Source organism: Lipotes vexillifer, unplaced genomic scaffold, assembly GCF_000442215.2.
Source record: "Lipotes vexillifer unplaced genomic scaffold, Lipotes_vexillifer_v1.1 scaffold1862, whole genome shotgun sequence".
Classification (NCBI taxonomy): Eukaryota; Metazoa; Chordata; class Mammalia; order Artiodactyla; family Lipotidae; genus Lipotes; species Lipotes vexillifer.
In genome coordinates this window covers 856,228-877,915 of record NW_006771326.1, presented here as the reverse complement: position 1 = coordinate 877,915, position 21,688 = coordinate 856,228, and the positions used below count along the sequence as shown (strand labels likewise).

Below are 21,688 nucleotides of genomic sequence, written 5' to 3'. Positions count from 1 at the left end.
TAGTTGCGGCTCACGGGCTTAGTTGCTCCGTGGCATGTGGGATCTTCCCGGACCAGGGCTCAATCCCGTGTCCCCTGCATTGGCAGGGGGATTCTTAACCACTGCGCAACCAGGGAAGTCGTCACCATAAACTTTTATACTTTGACTTTTCCTGTTAACATCATTGATCAAATGGAATTCATTTTCATATAAGGAGAGAGGTATACTTTTTTCCAAATTTTCTACCTGTCTCTGACCATTTAATGAGGAGCTGTCTCTTCTTCCTTATTTGAAATGGTGTCTTTATCATATGACAGATCCTTAAGTGTCTTCCGTCTGTTTCTAAACTCTTTATTCTGTTCTTTTGATTATTCCATCCCAGAGTTTTAATTATTTAAGCTACAAATATAAGTTTTTATATCTTTCAGGGCTATTCCCAAGGGAGGATTCTCTGCCCTTCTTTTATTAAGGGAAGGATTGCCATGGAGAGGAGTACCAGAGAAGGGAGTGAGAAATTGAAGATACAGGAGTTGGGGGGGTCTTTGACGTAGGGATGTCTCTAAGAAGATGGGGAGGGTTAGCCTCGTCATCCAGGTGGAAGGATTACTCTAAGTGAGGAGAAAAGACATCTCTGTATTATAACCTGAGAGAATGAACAAAGGACGGACACAATACAGATTACATTAGAGGTTCTTGCCAGGAATTGAGATAGTTCCCACCTAATTGCTTCTGTCTTTCTGTGAGGTTTGATGTGCTTGGTTTCAGGTAAGGGAGGGAGGAGATAGAGGTGAAGGTTTAAGGACGACAGAGGTTTAATGAACATTCTTGCAGATAAATCTTTGCACACTTCTGTTTATTTCCATAAAATCCTATTTGCTAACTCAGAGAATAAATACGTTTTTTTTTTGTTTGTTTGTTTTGTTTTTTTTTTTTTTTCCTTGCGTTATGCGGGCCTCTCACTGTCGCGGCCTCTCCCATTTGCGGAGCACAGGCTCCGGACGCGCAGGCTCAGCGGCCATGGCTCACGGGCCCAGCCGCTCCGCGGCACGTGGGATCCTCCCGAAACGGGGCACGAACCCGCGTCTCCTGCATCGGCAGGCGGACTCTCAAGCACTGCGCCACCAGGGAAGCCCATAAATACGTTTTTGAGGCTCTCAGAAGATGCTGCTATATGGCAGGGTCCACTTAATTTAAAAGGAAGCTGACCGTAGAATGCAGTTTGCTACCTTGTCCCGGCATAACCATTAGTACTGCCCCTTATTACTTTCAAAGTATCCAGTTTAGGTGATAAATTATATGGTCATCCTATTTATAGATGAAGCTTGACATGAGGTAAATTGAATAAATTAGTTTATTAGATACTTTTAAAATGTTATAATTTGAAAACACTGCTTTCTGAGGAAAAGCCAGCTGAATTGTTCACCTAGGAAAGAGACAATTCACAGCTAAGGGCTCTGCAGCATAGATGTAACCATTCACTGACAGTCGGCAGTGTTGACGTGTCCAGAAAATATACATGTTTCCAAAGAGAAGGCATCACGTGGACTCATACAATTTCAGGTCAAGGTGGTACCTCAGTGGGGGAGTTCCCTGGCGGTCCAGTGGTGAGGATTCAGCACTTTCACTGCTGTGACCCTGGGTTCAGTCCCTGGTTGGGAAACTAAGATGCCACAAGCTGCGTGGTGTGGCCCAAAACAAAAAAAAGATGGTCCCTTAGTGATCACCTGGTAGCCCTTTACTTGTTTGAATGAGGAAACTGAAAGCTAAAGCAGTTAAGTGATCTGTTTAAGGGTTTAGGGTAATTAACAGAAAACCAAACAGACGCCAGATCTGATCTCCAATGGTAGATTTTTTTTTTTTTTGCTTAAAAATTTTTTTTCAATCTACTCCTGAGAAAAACTAATTAGAAAAATAATACTGTTCATGATTTTTTGTGCAGCATACCAGTGCTTTCATGCCTTACAAATTAAGAAAAATTACCTACCTCTGTGTGCTACAAGATGGTCTTCAACTTCTGCTGTACCTCGAATCACTACCCACTATACTGTTCATCCCCGGGATAAGGACAAGCGATGGGAAGGTAAGTAATCGTTTCTGTAAAATTGTTGAGACTTTTCTAGACAGTTTGTATCATTTTGTGGAGGTAAATACTATATTTTTCATGACAGTGTAAAATCATCTAATAATATTTTATAACTTTACAAAATCTGTTACATATTAATATTTAGATAAGCAAATGCTTGCAAACTTATAATAATAAATCTCAGTAATAAAAGTTGGATTATGGAAGCTAAAATAAGGTACGTCCTCGAACAGAACCTAAGAGAACAATAAACTAAGACAGTAATGGACTTAGTATAATTCTCATGGGAAGCAGAGGGGTTATTTCTATAAATAATGCTCTAAAGGGTAGTGGGTACTTGTAACCCAGCCTGTAATTTTATCAGGTAATAGTCATCCCAGAATTGATATGTGGGTTTTTTGGAGTGTAGTTGATTTACAGTGTTGTGTTACTTCCTGCCGTACAGCAAAGTGAGTGGAATCTAAAAACATGGTACGAATGAACTTCTTCGCAGAGCAGAAATGGAGTTACAGATGTGACATATGTTTAAACCCTCTCCCCTCCAGGGGTGAACATGGAGCGGTTTGCAGATGAGGCAGACGTGGTAATCGTGGGTGCCGGCCCTGCGGGGCTCTCAGCAGCCGCTCGGCTCAAGCAGCTGGCGGCCCAGCACGAGAAGGACATCCGCGTGTGTCTGGTGGAGAAAGCTGCTCAGATAGGCACGCACACACTCTCGGGGGCTTGCCTGGACCCACGAGCTCTCCAAGAGCTGTTCCCAGACTGGAAGGAGAAGGGAGTATGAAAAGTAGTTTTTTATACCCAGTCTTTATTGCATCTCTATTTTCAAATGAAAGGAATGTGGAAAACCTTTTCACCCAGTTCTGTCTCTTAGAGGATACTTGTAGATAGATTTTTAATTTTAAAAGGGCCAAAAAAGTTGAATCATATCAAATATAGTTAAAATTTTAAGCTATTAACTCATTTTTATTTAATGCCTTCTGCACATAGTATCTGTGTACTGGATTTGTGAGAAGGTGTTATCTTGAGAAGATCTTTGAATAAATATAGCTTTTTGATTTTGAGGGTATTTCATAACTTGTTCCATAGGTGTTTATATCATTGTTCTTAATAAAGTGTTCTATAACTTTCCTGGGACATTGTAGTATCTAAAGCCAAGGAGGATAATTTAATTTTCTAAGGAAATACATTAATAAGACCCCTTATAACGTAAGCAGAAAAGTCACTGGTATGATACACAGAGAATCAAGTGCTAGTTTTACTGCAGTCATCATTTGTATGACCTTGGTTAAAATATTGTACTCTATGCCTCTCAGTTTTTTTCTTCTGTAAGATGGGTTTTTTTTTGTTGTTGTTGTTGATTTATTTTTGGCTGCGTTGGGTCTTTGTTGCTGTACGCGGGCTCTCTAGTTGCCGCGAGTAGTGGCTGCTCTTCGTTGCGGTGCACGGGCTTCTCACTGTGGTGGCTTCTCTTGTTGCAGAGCATGGGCTCTAGTCACACGGGCTTCAGTAGTTGTGGCACGCAGGCTCAGTAGTTGTGGCATGCAGGCTTAGTACTTGTGGCTCACGGGCTGTAGAGCACAGGCTCAGTAGTTGTGGTGCATGGGCTTAGTTGCTCCGCGGCATGTGGGATCTCCCCAGACCAGGGCTCGAACCCGTGTCCCCTGCATTGGCAGGCAGATTCTTAACCACTGTGCCACCAGGGAAGCCCTGTAAGATGGGTTTTATTACACCTGTTCAAGGTATTCAGTGTTAGAATATTCAGTATCTGTGAACATACTCTGTAAAGATTGTTAAAAAACAAAATTCACCTGAGTAAATTTAAAGATCAAATTGGCTTTATTCAATGATTCTGGGCAGCATCCCATATAGCAAACAGAAGGCAGCTCCAAGGAGCAGCAGAAAAGGAAAGGGTTTGACAGGCAGAAAGGGGGTGGGGCACGGAAGTCATAAGCAAAAGGGTTATTTCAGGGTATTCCCTGGCAATCCAGTGGTTAGGACTCTATGATTTATAAAAAGGTGGGGGAGGAGGGTTAGTTCAGGCACTGTCGCCTACCAGGCGAGACTTCAGGTGGTGCCTCACGAGGACTGGTGGAGAGGCTGACGGGTAAGATTACATTCCTTGGAGAGGCTGGAACTGAATGAGGTTAAGGTCAGGGCTGGGTTTGCTGACGTGGGGCTTAGCACAAGGGACGATGCTCTTCTTTCTAAAGTAGTGAGCTCCTTGGAGCTAGAAATGCTGTAACTATGCCTAATTAACTTTCTCTCTTCAATGTTATATCAAAAATAGGTATCACTGAATTATTATTGACACAATATCAATTCTAATAGAAAAAGTTTTTCACATTTCAAAGCCTTACGTAGCCAGGCAGATCCAATCCCTTCCATACCCATTAATTGCCTTTATCCAGAGGAAAACTAAAACTCTTCTCTTTCCATGGAGCAGGAAGTTACAGCAGGTGCCTAGGCACCTCCCACAGAGGCAGGGAGACAGGAAGACAGCCCCCCTGATGTTCCCTTTCAAAGGTGGCTCCAAAGCCCCCAGCAAAGACATTCCTGGGATGCAAACTGGCTTATTTAGGTTTAAAAAGATTCCCATGCATCTCAAAGAGACAAAGGATTTACGGTGTCAGGTTCTCCAAAGGAAGTGATGGAAGAAAAGTGAGGATAGTTCCCTTTCCTTTTTGACATAGTAGTTTATGATTTGTATTTACCTCACAAGTATGAACTCAAGTCCTTTTCTCTTCTCCTTTTGTTTCCAGGCTCCACTTAACACTCCCGTAACAGAAGATAGATTTGGAATTTTGACAGAGAAATATAGAATTCCTGTGCCAATTCTCCCAGGTGAGGAATGATAAATACTCGTAGACTTAACAGAATTCCACAGCTGGAAGGAGCTACATTTCATTGGGTGGAATCCCTTCCTTTTACAGATGAGAAAACTAAGGCCCAGAGACTCGAAGGGCTTAACCAAACTTTCACAGCTAGCTTGTGGGGAAGAAAGCAGGCCTAGAGCCCAGTGCCTTTGTCTTCCAGTCTAGAAGAATTGAGATAGTCTTGTAAGGCAACCAGGAATTTTTAATTTAGTCTGTAATGTCGTTTTCAATGTAATAATTTGAACTCTAGACCAGAATTGTTAGAAAATAAATTGAAATTATGGCCATAAGATGACGTGTGTGTATTTATGTAGAAATTAGACATTGATTAGAATTTCTAAATTAAGTATTTCTGTTTTTGAGATGTTTTACCCATAGAAAGTCAGACTTCTAAACCAAGCGTGTATCTATAGGTCTCCCAATGAACAATCATGGCAATTACATTGTGCGCCTGGGACATCTGGTGAGCTGGATGGGAGAGCAGGCGGAAGCCCTGGGTGTGGAAGTGTACCCCGGCTACGCGGCTGCAGAGGTTTGTGCGGCCCTGTTCTTAGTGCTTATAGGACGCGGTCTCTGTTTCTTCTGAAAAGCAACCAAGATGGGTACAGAAGTAAATAGATGTATATTTTCAAACAGCTATAGGATTTTAGAATTGCAAGATCAGAAGAAATCTTAGCAAGATCTCACCCAAAGAGTACTTGAAGTCCTTGTCACCACATCATGTGACTGTCCAGCTTAGGACTGAGCACCTTCAAGGATGAAAAAATATCTCCGATGTTTGGTTTGTTGCTGATACTCTCTTCCTTAAGTTGAGGAGACGTTTATTTACTGTTTTATACTGTGTGGAACAAATCTGTGCCCTCCTCCAGGAAGCACTCTCCAGTTATAACGATGCCCTGCATTCCTTCCCCACCTTCGCAGGTGGTTTTTCTCTTCCCAGTTAAATAGTCTCCATTCTTACAGCCACCGTGTTACATAGTTTGAGTCCCTTCAGTATTCTCCTTGCCCTCCTCTGACCGCATTCCCTTTTTATTCCCTTTCTAAGTGGCACCCAGAATGTCTGCACTGCTTCAAGCCTGCTGTACAGCAGGGCCATTCCCCTCTTCATTCTGGAAACTGTTCTTCCAGTAATTTCCTCAAAATAACTCTTTTGGCAGCCACATCGGACTGTAGCTTCTCACTGAATACTGTTGGGGAAATTATTAAAAATAAAATCTGCCAGCCCAGAAAAATCACCTCTACATATTATAAACAAGAATGAAACAGTTTTTTTCTTGCCAAGACTACAGTGCAGCTACAGGCCATCTGCTAGGGAGGTCGTCGAAACAGAAAGAAATCTCACCCTTTTACAGAGTCAGGCAGATACAGTCCATTACATGCACGTTAATCGTCTCTATCCAAAGGACAAATAAAGCGTCCTGTATCTTTGTGACACTTGGGAAGTGACAACGCGGAGGCCAGCACGGAGCCCAGACTCTTCCCCCAGAGAGAGGGAGACCGGCCACCATCCTCCTCCATGGTCACATCTCAGGTGTGTCCCCGAGTACCCAAGAAACACATTGCTGAGATACAGACCTGGCAGGAGCCTTACTTAGCTTTTAACCTGACTCCCATATATCTAAGAGAGACAGAGAAAGGGTTTACAGTTAAGTTTTCTAAAGGAAATGCTAAAAAAAATCTGGATGGGAGAGGGAGTTCTCTTGTTTTTGGCACAGCGAAAATTGAAAAACTTTGTTTTTACCTTTACCGTATATAAACCAAATAAAACACATGGTCCCTGCATTACACTTGCCACTACTGATTTCTGGTTTCGCAGTTGATGCACATGCATTTGGTTTTGCATTTCTCCCAATTAAACTGTGTTAGACAGGAATCAAAGGCACAAGTAGGTGTTTTGTAGCATCCATGATTTTCACTTTTTGAGTGTATCTGCACACATGCCCGCTCGCGTGCGCTCTCTCCCTCCATGTCTCTCTCTGTCTCTCTCTGGTCCCCTGCAGCTCTCCTCTCCTCAGGTTTTGTACACCGAGGCCGTCTTCGGGTCCAGGCCACAGCCACATACTACTGTGGATTTGTGTTCAAGGTGTCACATCCATTGCTGCTGGTTCTTGTTTCGCCTTTCCTCTCCCGTGCTTTCTGCTGTGAGGTTCTAGTGTACAGTTTGTTCTTTCCTGTCCAAAGAGCATTCTCCTCCAGAGGAAACAGAAACCACATAAGAGAATTGTTATTTCTCATCTTCAGAATCATAGCTTTGACCAGTTTTCCCTTTTCTTTGTGGTCCAGAAATAAACTTTAATCACCCTTGGGCTACCTTCAGCCTCTCTCTGTTTTGTTTTGTTGTTTGGTCTTTTGGTTTTGGGGTCTGGGCTCACTGGAGACAGAGGCTTTCCCGACACTGTCCTCAGCCGCCCACCTGACGGTCCAGCCTGTCACGGGCGCTGACCCCAAGTTCTGTGCACATGCCTTTGACCCCTGAACTCGGCAGAGGGCTTCCCGCTACATCTTCCGGGCTCCTTCGTTGTCCTCTGGCAGCTCCCCCTGTTCTTCCTCACCAGGTCGGGGCATTTCCTTCATTTCCAGCTGTTTGAGCTATGTTCTGTCTAGAAGGGAGTAGCTTAGAAGCACATCGCCTTTTTTGCCAGAACGTTCTTAAGCCTTTGTCTCTATAACCTTGAGAAAAAGCTCACCTTCTAAAACTCGAAGGCTGTTTGTTTCTTTGCAAGCGGTTGTGAATCCCTAGGTGATAACCAAACGTGTTTTCATTCTAGGTCCTTTTTCACGAAGACGGTGGCGTGAAAGGAATTGCCACCAACGACGTAGGGATACAGAAGGATGGTGCGCCCAAGGTATGCACGTAAACAGTTCTGCACTTCGCAAACTGACAGTGAAAGAGAAAGAATCAACTCACACCCAATAATTTAGTCTTGCTACAAACTGCACATTAATTAAGTGCATGTTAGAACATTAGTTATTAATGTGGAATTTTTCTCGTTGTTAAAAAAGAGAAACATCTTTGAACTAACCATAATTTAGGCAATTAGATGTAACATGTCTAACAATAATTTTCTTAAAAGAAAAAACATGACATACAAATATCAAACAAACAGGGGTCAAAGATTTTATTTCATTCATTAATTAATGAGGGAATCAGTAAGATGTTACAACCATTTCAAGGAGAATCATAAACCATGCACATGTGGGTCAGCGGCTGGGCCACCTCCACAGTTTCCACTTCTGTGGACAAGAGTCATTTGCGTTATTACTGTCAGTAATGCTGATGGAGTCTTTGACAGGATTTTGACATCTTTTGGTAAATGCAAAACTGATTGACCTCATCTCTTTCAAAATAGGCTTCGATGGCCTTCTGGTTTTCACAACTTGTTTTTTTGCATTTGTAAAAGAAGAGCTCCTAAGACATGGATCTCACACTCTATAAGATCCCTTGGAAAGGACAAGGAAAAAAAAATACCTTGCTTTCCTATGATAACAAGAACAAAACACAAATTAACATCTTGATAAATTAACTTGCCTATTCATGTTTATTTGTTGATTGTCTTAATTTCTCAACTAGATTAGAACCTCCATGAAGATAGAGATCATGGAGGGTTACTCCAGAGCTAGCATAGTGCCAGGCAGTGCCGGGGCCTCAGTAGAGATTTGTCAACTCCTAGTTAGTCCTCTCTGCCATTCTAGAACAGAGCTGGGCATCTAGTCTAAGTCTCCTCCAGCAGATTGTCCTGCTTTTCAATCCTTCCTGCACAGAGATTAGCAAGTGCCAAAGCTCTCGAGTCTTACCTGCATCGTCGTTCTCCTAGTGGCTTGGCTGGCTACACCAGAATCACATGAGGCCTTGGGGCTCAGCCTATCCTGTGGCAGGGCCCAAGAAGCTGTCTTGTATCAAGCCCCAGGGATTCTGATGCATAGCCACGTTTGCAACACCTATTATCTCATCCAAAGAGTATTATCTCATCCAAAGAGTGCTTCTTATAGTGTGACATGTACCCTCAGCACAGAAGGCCAGACTCTGATAGCAGGAGTTTGCAACAAAGTAAGAGTTTATTGCAGGGCGCCCAGCAAGGGGGTGTGAGATAAGCCTCTCAGATCCACTGCAGCCTGGTGTTTGGGTTCGGGGTGTTTTAAAGCAGAAGAATAAAGAAGCTGGGAAGAATCATCGTCTCGTGACATTTCTTACTCTGTTTGTGTCTCTGGTTGCCGACGCTCTGGCCGGGTGGTCCACGCCTCGGGGGTCTCTGGGCTCATCTTGCCCTGGAGAAACAGCCTGAGTTTGTACGTTAGTGATGAGATCTACAAGAGCCATTTTAGTACAGTGATTATGTTATCAGTGACAGCCATTGTAGTCATCGGACTCTAGTTGACTGGTGTTGAGTGAGCACAGGATGAGGTCAGAGGGCACAGAAAGGGAACAGAGTTCTGGATGGAGAGGAATCATGAACTCAGTAAGGGAGCTCGGGCTTAAGGGAACTCAGTGATGATAAAAGAATACTGTCTTTCCTATATTCTTTCCTGTGTTATGGCTCTTCTTTTCTGTATTATGATCATTTGATTATAAATTGCATTTTATTCTTTAAAAATGTCCATATTTAATATTACAACAACATTGAAGCATGCAGATTCTACCATTCTGATAGTTCTTTTTGTGTGTGTATTGTCAGGATATTTGTTCAAATGTATATTTTTGTGTCTTGTGCTTTGTAGTTGTAAAAACACTCATATATTGTATATAGATATAAAATCATAAAAGAGTATAGTGGAGTCTCAGTAATTTGAGTTTGTAAATTTCTTTTTCTTTTTTTTTTAATTTATTTATTTTTGGCTGTGTTGGGTCTTCGTTGCTGCGTGTGGCTTTCTCTAGTTACGGCAAGCGGGGGCTACTTTTCGTTGCTGTGCGCAGGCTTCTCATTGCGGTGGCTTCTCTTGTTGTGGAGCACAGGCTCTAGGCACGCGGGCTTCAGTAGTTGTGGCTCGTGGGCTCAGTAGCTGTGGCTCGCGGGCTCTAGAGAGCAGGCTCAGTAGTTGTGGCGCATGGGCTTAGTTGCTCTGCAGCATGTGGGATCTTCCCGGACCAGGGCTTGAACCTGTGTCCCCTGCATTGGCAGGCAAATTCTTAACCACTGTGCCACCAGGGAAGTCCCCCTTTCTTTTCTTTTAATTTCTTTTATTTATTTTTGGCTGTGTTGGGTCTTTGTTGCTGCACGTGGGCTTTCTCTAGTTGGTGGTGAGCGGGGGCTGCTCTTTGTTGCGGTGCACAGGCTCCTCATTGCAGTGGCTTCTCTTGTTGTGGAGCATAGGCTCTAGGTGCACGGGCTTCAGTAGTTGTGGCTCGCGGGCTCTAGGCGCAGGCTCAGTAGTTGTGCACGGGCTTAGTTGCTCTGCAGCATGTGGGATCTTCCCGGACCAGGGCTCGAACCCGTGTCCCCTGCATTTGCAGGTGGATTCTTAACCACTGCGCCACCAGGGAAGCCCATGCAAGTTTATTTTCATATGGCCAGTGGGGTGAGGAGAAGCAGGGATGGATTCTGTGTGCTCCGCCAATCGGCTCCGTTGATCCCGGCGTGGTTAGGCTTCCTCCTGCTCTTGCACGGAAACATTCTCGTCGCTCACAGACACCTCCGCTTGGTGGTACCCAGTTCTCTGTCCTCTCACTCGGCCCCTGGTGGGCAGTGCTGGCACAGCTGCATAACTTCTTCATTCCTGAAACGCTGTCTGGACCTGGCTTTTCACACCACCTTCTCCTGGTCTTCCTGGTGTTTCAGGGCCCCTCCTGCCGCCTTTGCTTGCTCTTCCTCTGCACCCTGTCCTCTGAGTATCCAGTGACAGGGCTTGAAACACGTCTCCCCTGAGTCCCAGAATCCTGCGTCCTGCTGCTCATTCAGTAGCTCTAATCTTAGGTCTAATAGGCATCTTACTGTCAGAATTCTGATGTGGATGTTTTCATGTTTCGGAGGTTAAGTAACTTGCCCAGGGTCAGGCCACTGTTAGGTAGTGGAGCTGGAGTTGGAATAGAGGCTCCAGAGCCGCCCCTTGCACACTAAGGAGCGTATTGCCTCTAAGAGGAATATTTTAGTCCATTAAGATCAAGTTGTTTTATAAGTGGTGCTGAGTAAACTGCATGTCCATCTGGAAGCAAATAGTTAGACCTTCATTTTTTAAAAATTCTGATGATTTCTTAAAACAATAAAAAAATTAGAAGTCTAGGTTATAATTACAACCTAGGTGTAGGGTAGATAAACCATTCCTATAAAGGCAAGAAATTAAAAACCTATACGAGGCAGGCCTTTTTTAACTATTTAAAAATTAAACACTTCTGTATACCAAAAATACTAGTGAGTCTGCAGATAAGCAGGAGATCGGGGGAAAATTTTTGACGACCCCATGATGTCAAAGAGCACTTCTACGTTGACAAGGAAAAAGAGAACACAGTAGAAAAACGGGCAGAATCTTACAAAATGAAGAGCAGTAACCACTAGCCAGGAGGCAGGTCCTCGATATCTCTTATCTGGGCCCCAGGCTCCTGTGCCAGCTCCCCAGCCCTCCGCCAGCGCCTGTGCCCTCCTCACGGCACACAGTCACACCTAGTCCTTGCACGCCTGCGTAGTTATTTATGTTTAGCTCTGCCTCCGTGCCTGGCCCCAGGGAAAGGGACAGTGTTTTTCTATCATCTCTGCCCCAGTGCCTAGCATACAACCTGGCACACCAGAGGTGCTCAGTTAATATTTCTTGAATCAAAAAGAAAAAGTTGCTAAAAAGAGTAATCCGGAAAATGCAAATTAAAATAGCAGTAAGTTAGCCAGCTCTACACTTAGCAAAACCGTGAAGGGAACAGTTATACTGTCACTAGCTAGAAATAGGAAAAGGGTCTTCTTATACGCTGTGGGTGGAAATGTGAATTGTTCAGGCTTTGGGGAAAGCAGTCTGGGAACATCTCATAAAATAAAAGTAGGTGTGCCCTTTGATTGTACAGTGCCACTCCTGGGAACCTAGCTTACAGGAATAAAAGCACCAATGTTGTAAGGATACATATAGAGGGTGTATGTTTTATGACATTGCTTATCATCGCAAATAAACTGGAAACAGTGAATGGCTATTACCCATTAGCAGAATGGCTGGATAGCCTACAGTGTTCCCACACGGACTACTGCCCGCCATTAAAAAGAAAGATTTGAGCCACATAGTGACTTGGAAAGGTTTCCATGAAGTATTATTGTGAGAAAAGTAAGATACAGAAAAGTCTGTATTATATGATGCTACCATTGTGAAATAAATCAGGAACCAAAAAAGTTGAGGTGTCTATGTAAATACCTCAGTCCACAGGTGCGTATGTATATATATTTGGGTAAAACTTGGCATGCTAGGCTGTTAACAGGGTTTATGGACGAGTGAAGTATAGTAAGACGAAGGAGATGGGAACAAATCCCAAGGTTCTCAGCACAGTCACTTATAGGACGTGTGTGCACGTGTATGACGGTGAGCTCTGCACAAGAGAAACACAGAGTCACCAACAAACGTGAAAGATGTTCAGACTCTCTAGTGACTGAACGTATGAAATCAGTAGTGAAATAGTTCTTACCACTTAGACCGAGAATATTTCGCGTCAAGGATATCAATCTGAGCCATGCTTAAAATAGTGAAACAGCCTGGAATAACCTAAACGTCCAGTTATTGAGAGCTGATTGAGAAGGTAGGAATCTATTCAGGCATTAAAAATGAATGCTTAGGACTTCCCTGGTGGTGCAGGGGTTAAGAATCCACCTGCCAGTGTAGGGGACACGGGTCCGAGCCCTGGTCCGGGAAGATCCCACATGCCGTGGAGGAACTAAGCCCGTGCGCCACAACTACTGAGCCTGCACTCTATAGCCTGTGAGACACAGCTACTGAGCCCGCGAGCCACAGCTACTTGAGCCTGCATGCCTAGAGCCCGTGCTCTGCAACAAGAGAAGCCACCACAGTGAGAAGCCTGTGCACCACAATGAAGAGCAGCCCCTGCTCTGTGCAACTAGAGAAAGCCTGCGCACAACAACGAAGGCCCAACGCAGCCAAAATTTAATTAATTAATTATTTTAAAAATGAATGTTTAATTTGGTGTATATTGCCTTAGGCAAATCACTTTATATTGTATAATGTGAAAACAGTTATAAAATGCTTTGTCTGTGTAAACCATTTTTTTGTATCAATGTGTCTGTGTACACACAATACCTGTAAACATATGAATGGAGAAATATCGGGAAATATATATTTCATAAGAGACTTTCCTTATTATTCTGCATTCCTTTATTCAGGAGCTTTACTGAGTACCTACCATGTGCTGGATATAAGTGCAAAATACAGAGAGCAAAAGAGAGAGAGAGAGAGACTTTGTAATTGTAGCTTATTTTTTCCCCTTGGAAAAAACAAATTTCAGTTTTACAGTATATATCCAGCAGTAGAGAACAAGTAAAATTAAAGTGAAAAAAGCAAGTAGCTGAAGAGTATGTTTAGGATGATCCTGTTTGTGTTAGAAGGATATAAATAGACTTATGTAGTTTTTTTATTCATGGAAATTTTCTGGCATGATTCACAAGAAATCTATTAATAGTGTTTTTTGCTTCAAATCATGGGACTGGAAAATCAGGAACAATGGGAAAATGGCCTTTCACTTTAAAAAATTTTTCTTTTAGTTATATAAGTTTCAGGTGTCTAGCATTATAATTCAACATCTGAATACACTAACAGTGGTGAGCACCCCAAGCCTGGTTACCACCTATCACCACACACTTGACCCCCTTCACTCATTTCGGCTGCCCCCCTTCACTTCTCACTGTACATTCATTTGTAGATAATTTTTCATGGGGGGATGAGCATGCTTTATTTGTTTTTTTAATTCATACAAACGTAACCATTCGATCAATATGACAAAGACACAAGATACATTATAAAATTTAAATTAGATTCCACTTACAACAGTGCTTAGTTCTGTTACTAAAATTATATATCTGCACCTTCTCTTCTATACCTGAATCATAGATCAATTCAAAACTGACCAGAATGTGAATATTTTTAAAATTGTCAAACATTGCAATTTAACGTGTTCCTATTTCTTAGACAACTTTTGAGCGGGGACTGGAACTACACGCCAAAGTCACAATTTTTGCAGAGGGCTGCCACGGACACCTGGCCAAGCAGCTGTACAGGAAGTTCGACTTGAGGGCCAACTGCGAGCCCCAGACGTACGGGATCGGGCTCAAGGAGGTACTCGAGTTTGCGGGTGTGACTTTCATGGGAAAAGATGAAGCTTACATTCATTTGTATTGTCGTGTGGTTTACAATATTGATTTAAATTTATAGTTATATTTTTCATTAACCTGAAATGTTCACAATGACTGAAAATATTAGGGATATTTTTCAAGGGGCTGGAGGATATTACTAATCAAATTTCACTATTACCTAAATTGTGTCTGCATGTTCTAGTTGTTTTATCAAATGTTGATTGAAGTCTTGAATTTGAAAATATTTGTGATATTGATTTTTTTCATGGTAATGCCATCTGCCCTAATAGGATTTGACCTGTTATCCAATGCTCTTTGTAAAATGACCACATCCTACAAGAATTGATAATTCAAAATTATAACGTAAAGATAATTTAGTTTATGAAATACACACTCAGCCATAGTATACTGATCTGCAGCCTAACTTTTAATTAGGCTGAGTGTTGTATATTTTCTCCGTTTATCCAAACCTTAGGTCTATCAGTGCAAAAGTTTCATCATAACTCTTTTGTTAAGAATCTTTTTAGGGTAAAGCTCAGAAAGTTTCAAATTCTATATATAACTACATTCATTATATTGTGAATAAGGGCTTAATTGTTTTGGTAGACTGTACATAATTCTATGTGATGGCACATATCTGATTTTTAGATAATATTTCCTGTGGAAATTGTTGTTTGCAATTTAAAACTTAACTATTCTGAAAACAGGATGATGAGTTAGCATCAGTCGGAGAGAGGGTGGTGCAGGAGGGAGCACACTTTTTTTTTTACTGAAGAATAACATCTGTCCTGTAAAGTAACAGATCCGAAGTGCAGGGCGCAGCTCACGTTCATGAGGCGAACACGCCCGTGTGGCCATCGCCTGGGTCAAGGTGTAGGTGGTTCCCAGCACCCCATCTCTTCAGCGGCATTTCCCAGAACCGCATGAACGCCTTACCCGTCTGAGAACTTAATTAATGTCTTACAGAGTTCCTCACCTGTTTTTTTTACTCCAATCATCCTGCTGCAGTTTGATGTCATTTTCTGCGATATTTGAAGTACTTTTTTGTGTGTTTCTCTTATTTCTGCTTTTCAGTTGTAACTTTCAACTTATTGAAAAATAAGACATATTTATTTATAAAAATAAGACAAACTTATTTATAAATAAGACATAAAACTTAGCAAGTTTTATACATGTGGTGACATAAAACATCTAAATAATACTCTAGGACTTTTTTTTTAAGTTATGGATTATCGATGAGAAGAAGTGGAAACCCGGGAGAGTCGATCACACTGTCGGCTGGCCCCTGGACAGACACACGTATGGGGGCTCTTTCCTCTATCACCTGAATGAAGGGGAGCCCCTCGTAGCGCTCGGCTTCGTGGTAAGTTACACTCCGTGATGGGAAGTTCCACTCTGAGAGCCACTGGGTCTTCGGTGTCACAAAAGCAGGGCTTTTCATCTGGAGAATGTAAAAGGCTTCTCATTTAAAGCTTCCTCTCTGCTTTTATCCACATCTGAAGTGCTTATGGCCACTGTAGACAGTGGTCTGCTTCAGCTCACGTAGCTGTAGTACAGTAACTGCTACACGCCAGGCCCTGTGCTGGATGCTTCCCTGGGAATCCTGGTCCATAAAAATCCTGTGAAGTTGGTCTAGCATTATTTTACTGGTGGGAAAACTAAAGTCCAGACAAGCTAAACAGCCTTCCCAGACACACGCATTAAGTGGCAGAGGCAGGACTCATGTCCGAACCTGTGTGAGCTGAAGCCCATGTCCACTGTGGCACGCCACTGCAGGAAGTGCAGTCCGCACTGGGTTTGAACCTCTAGCTAAAACAGGACCATTTCCTCCCTTTTGGTTGCTTAAACATCCTTACAGTAAATTACATCTTGAACATTACAAGGAATGGAAAAGTGATATGAGTTACTGCACCTTGCAGTTGAAGCTTTATAGTTCAATGTCATGATTAGACTTGTATATGACACATTGTTAAATTTATGTATTATTGTTGTGTTCGGTGCATTACTTTGATTTAGTTTTTATAGTGACTTAATCTTTTCAAAGCAAAAAAGGTTTGGTTATTAATTTCAGCATTTTTGGTAAAAATGTAATCTCTAATGTTTTTCACCTTTTTTTGTAAGTGCGATTATATTCTTTTTCTTCATTTTTGCCTCAGTAGTACTGCATCGAGCTTATTAGTTTATTTCTGGAGTTGGTATTGAGAAATGAATGATAAATTATTACAACTCCTTTTGTAGAAACATAATGTGCAACACTTACCTACAAATATTTTTCTAACCTGGACTTTGATTTACAAAGCACAATGATTTATTAATACGTTCTAAATGTTTTCAAGTTCTGCCAATTATAAACACAGGGCATCCTTTTGTTTACCCTTTCTTTTCCAAACAGATTTTATTGGGTTATTTATTTAAATTTGGGTCATTGCATACCTTTCTCTAAGTACTTTGAGTACAAGCAGTTTAATGTACATGTTTTCTGGTAAATATTGTTCACATTTCAGCCTGATATAATTTGAAATAACGATGTCTAATTTAAATATAAACATTTTAAGGTTGGTCTAGACTATCAAAATCCGTACCTAAGTCCATTTAGAGAGTTCCAGAGGTGGAAACACCACCCTAGCGTCCAGCCGACGTTGGAAGGCGGGAAAAGGGTTGCATATGGAGCCAGAGCCCTCAATGAAGGTGGCTTTCAGGTAACACTTGCGTGTTTTTAATCCTTATTTCTGTATTATAAATTCAACGTTGAAACATAAGGTAACAACTTTAAATAAAGGATAGAAGATTATCTCAGGAAGAAAATTTAAGTAACTAAGCAAAGCACCCTAGTATTTATAAAACTGTACCACACCAGAGTTACATGACACCATGAATTTAGTTTTAAGGATATATTGATTTCTAGAGAAAAATTCATGGGCTTTTTTATTGGTTTGTCTTTAACCAGAGAATTTAAACTATGTGATCCAAGATCTTTTCCTTTATTCCTTTGCTGCCAGGAAACTCAAGGACAGATGTAGTTTTCAGCAAAGGTAATTAATTAATCTCAACTACCTAGTGTCATCCATGCCCTTTAGGTGGCCTCTGTTAAGTTTTTACCCTTAATTGTCCTATTTTAGTATATGTTCAAAATAAATACTATCAAATGCAGTTTATTAAATATTTACTTATTAAACAGTGAAATAATTTATTAAGTATTTAGTTATTAAACAATGAGATAAGAGCTAGATGGCTAACTATGATAAAAGCTATTAGAACTGTTTTAGAAATAGTATTAGACAGGTAAGATGATCTAAAAGTCAGCTCTAAAACTTATACCAAACGGTTTGGTCAAGTTATTTAATTCCTCGGGCGTTAAGGGATCATCTGTAAAATAAAGATGATCCCTTCTGTCTCTAACATTCTAGGAATCTAGAACTGTTGATATTTTAGAAATCTGATATCATTTTATTTTTAATCTGCTGTAAAAGTAACAGATCATAGAAAATTGGGGAGAAAAGTTGACTTAACCTTTAAAGTGAAGTTCTAAATACATTCGTAAAGTCAAGTAAAATCACAGCTAAATTATGTCATCACTAGACCCCTAAAAATAACACTGTCCCTAAATTCCATTGCTGCAGGGTTACCTCCCATGAGGTTGTTTTTATTTCTGGAGCAGTTATTTGTTTGCAATAATATTTGCTAAATTTCCTATGTTCAAGCCCATTAAACTTTTTTGAATAATGTGCATAATACCTATTGCCAGCCTAATTCTACTCTTTAATTTATAGTGTAAAGGCTTCTGTATATTCAGTAGTACATACAGACTCGTGTTTATGACACCTGCCTTGTGTGCTTCAGCATCTCAGATGATCTTTAGATGAGCAGGAAGAGATGACCCCACACACACAATACACTTTTTACCTAAGTTTTCTGATTTAATTAGTCAAAGATTCAGAAACTTACTTCCATTAAGTTTTTGAAGACCCTTCAGAGACAAAAATTTGGAACATCCAATTTTATTTTGTGCTCACAAGTATTACATGACTTTTTATTTCTCTTTCTTCAGTCTGTACCAAAGCTCCCTTTTCCTGATGGGTTTCTACTATTTAACCCCTGTGGGGTTTTTTTTTGGGGGGGGGGGTTCCTTTTTTTTTTCTTTTAGTGCAGGGAAGTGTAATTTTATTTCGGTGGAGAAATAGATTAGGTTACAGAAAAGTCCTAGGAAAAGGAAGTTAGGAGACTGATTTTACCAATTGTCAGGTGGAAGGGTAAAATCTGTTACTGTAGAACTACTCCAGGCCATACCCATCTTCTTCACTGATATGGCCTGGTTCCTCATTTTAACCCCCGTTCTTTTGTTTGTTTGTTTTTTTGATTTATTTTATTTACTTTTGGCTGCCTTGGTTCTCCGTTGCTGTGCGCGGGCTTTCTCCAGTTGCAGCAAGTGGGGGCCACTCCACACTGCCGTGCACGGGCCTCCCACTGCAGTGGGTGGCCTCTCCCGCTGTGGAGCACGGGCTCTAGGTGCGCAGGCTCAGTAGTTGCGGCGCACGGGCTTAGTTGCTCTGCGGCATGTGGGCTCTTCCCGGACCAGGGCTCGATCCCGTGTCCCCTGCATTGGCAGGCGGATTCTTAACCACTGCACCGCCAGGGAAGCTCTAACCCCCGTTTAATGGATGTCCCAGAATACATCTCTCTGTATGACTTTTCCTGGGTCCCCCAGGTCCTTAACAAGATGTCCAGCTGCCCACACAGGGTAGGATCCTCCCAGAACTGAAAAACACACATTTCCCTTGGGCCATAACATTTTTTTATTCTTAGGACTTAAGCGCCCATTTGGAAGAAGTTGCACTAGCAGTGCAACTGCTGTCCTTTTATTCAACGTCAGTTTTCTGGCTCTTGAATCAGACTTAGGATTAGCAGGGCCACAGCCTGATTTGAGAGAAGCATATTGTCATGATCCAGGTTCCTAACCATTCTCTCTGTTTGCAGCTCCTGGCATTCCAGAAAGCCCTTCCCCCTTGTTGTCTGCTCTGCGGCCCTGATTTCACACTCTCTTATCTGCGTGGTTCTGATGCTGAGTTTGGTTGGAGAACAGCAGTCACCCCTGGGCCCGAGCCTTCTTGTGCCAGCGTTGCTTTTGCTTCTCACCGCCGCTCCCGCGCAGTTAGAACTCTGTAATCACGGGAGCGTGGCCACAGCCCCGCGGCATGGCGGCTGATGCTGGCGGGCTCCCTGCTGACCTCCTCTCCTCAGGGTCCCTGTCAGCCCATCGGCCACACTGTCAGCCACCCACCACTTTCTGAACAAAGACCCGTGGTGTACTGTGGGAAGCCTCCAGGGAGGGAAGCCTCCAGGAGGAAAGAGCAACTCCACGGCTCTCTTTTCTTCCTTTCCACACTGTAGGTTACAGTACCGTCTCCTGAGGGGGGCGGTCTGTAACTTAGCTCTACATCGTGGGGCTAAACCAAAACCGTCACCCACCCTTTAGTACATTGTTTTCCGTCAGAAGTGCATACTGAGGCCCAAACAACCATCTTAAAGTTTATTTTGGAAATTCAGTTTATTCTTCGGTTAATTAAAATATATTATTTAAGGTAGTGGATAATTGTGGCGAAGCCATGATTAGAACCTAGGTTTCCAAAACTCCCTGGACATCAAGGTAAAACAAGGAGGTATGAAGAGTTAAGATAATATCCTTTGTAAATCATGTGTTACCCACAATGCGTGTAAAAGCAGATCACAATTTAGATAATAGACGTTCAGGTTTAGAGAATATTCTTTTCATTATGACATAGATATGTATAAATAAAAACATTTTATGTAAATGTTAATGCTCTGGTCTTAACATCTGTCTCATGCAGGTAAGTCATGGGGAGGGAGATGGAAGAAATCTTAACAGAAAAAGAGCAATAGTTCTGATGCTCGTTTCTAGAGGAGAAAAGCTGCCCTTGCTCTGATTTTTCTCTTCACTCGTATTCATTTGCATGTAATTTTTTTTTTTCGGTTTTTCTCTACAGCTTTCAAAGAGGCTATAATTTGGAGTATTTGGTTCTGTTCGTTTAATTTGAACTAACAGATGCACTTTGACTGTTTCTTTCCTCAGTCTATACCAAAACTCACCTTTCCTGGGGGCTTACTAATTGGTTGTAGCCCTGGTTTCATGAATGTTCCCAAGATCAAAGGGACCCACACAGCAATGAAAAGTGGGATTTTGGCAGCAGAATCTATTTTTAATCAACTAACTAGTGAGAATCTCCAATCAAAGACGATAGGTAAGAACTCCCATTTATTCTCAGGTTCTTCATGGGGTTGTTTAAAAAGAAGCTATTTAAACATACACTCAGTGTACAGATAGAGGATGACAGTAGATACAGTTAGAAATCTTGGCGGTCTTGTATGTTTATCTCGTTGGGCATTGAAAGATGCAGAGTGTGACTGTCCCTCTACACCAAGCGTCGAGATGCCTGCTGGGCAAAGCACACTGCAGCCTGCTCGCCGTGAGGTTTTTACGGCCATGTGCCGTTTCATGAATGGAAAGTAGAACGGGCCCGAGGTGCCCTGCCCCCTGGAAACAAGTTCAACGTGAGGGTCCCGCCTCACATTGCACAGGCCCAGGTGGACCCTCACAGGCACCCCCAGACCTTCACTCCAGGGCAGGCAGCGGACCCGCCTCCGCCTTCACCTCCTGTCACCCTCCATCCTGGACACGCTTCCTGGGTCCCGGGGGCACCCCGCTGACGGCCGGCCCCCGAGCTCCCCACACCTCGGCTCGGATCTCTCTCCGGGGGCCTCGCGTGGACCTCACCAGTGAATCTGCACCGTGCACGTGCGCACACAGGCACACAGCCCTGCCAGCCCTTCTCGCCGCGCTGCTCCCTCTCCGGTGTGTTCCATCTTCCGGCTCGGCTCACTGTTTAACGTACTTATTGATCAACCTCGTCTCCTTGGACGGAACACTCCTCCCAGAGCAGGGACTTGGCTCCCTGTGGACACAAACACCAGGAGTAAGTCCGTAGATACCCGATAGATGAGCCGTGTTCCGTAGAGTCAGGTGACACGCTCCTCCAGGTGGACTGTACCTTCAGGCATGCTCGGGGACAGGAGAAGCAGGGCTGGTGCCTCAGACTGCCTCACCAAGTCTGCGTCCCACCGGGCGCCAGCCCACTTGCCCTGCGCAGGTCCGGCTGGAGCAGGCAGGTCACCGGCACCAGGAGGAGGGTGGTCACGAGAACCAGGACGTCCTGTTGGAGATTAAGTGCAGGGCCCCAAGCTTTAGGTGCTGCCGCCTCTTAGGGCCGCCACAGCCGAGCACCACGAGCTGGGCAGCTTTAACCAGGAAGGTATTTGGAGTTCTGCAGGCGAGCACTTCGCAGCTGTGTCCGAGTCTCCAGCTTCCGGGGGCCTTGGGCTCCTGGCAGAGCACCGCCAGCCCCTGCCTTGTCTTCCTCTGGCTGTCTCCTGGACGCCACTCATCGGACCAAGGGTCCAGGCCGCTCCAGCATGCC

General features: G+C 43.0%; 1 protein-coding gene across 1 annotated transcript in view; it reads left to right on the top strand.

Moving 5' to 3' along the window:
• The window catches only part of ETFDH (electron transfer flavoprotein dehydrogenase), a 36,164-nt gene that overhangs the window by 11,556 nt on the left and 2,920 nt on the right, over nt 1-21,688 (top strand). The window contains exons 2-10 of the mRNA XM_007446620.1: nt 1,919-2,059; nt 2,608-2,837; nt 4,822-4,903; nt 5,349-5,467; nt 7,704-7,781; nt 14,035-14,181; nt 15,421-15,561; nt 16,754-16,897; nt 20,287-20,455. Of these exons, the coding sequence (XP_007446682.1) occupies nt 1,919-2,059; nt 2,608-2,837; nt 4,822-4,903; nt 5,349-5,467; nt 7,704-7,781; nt 14,035-14,181; nt 15,421-15,561; nt 16,754-16,897; nt 20,287-20,455 (1,251 nt within the window). The remainder of the gene's footprint in view (nt 1-1,918; nt 2,060-2,607; nt 2,838-4,821; nt 4,904-5,348; nt 5,468-7,703; nt 7,782-14,034; nt 14,182-15,420; nt 15,562-16,753; nt 16,898-20,286; nt 20,456-21,688) is intronic.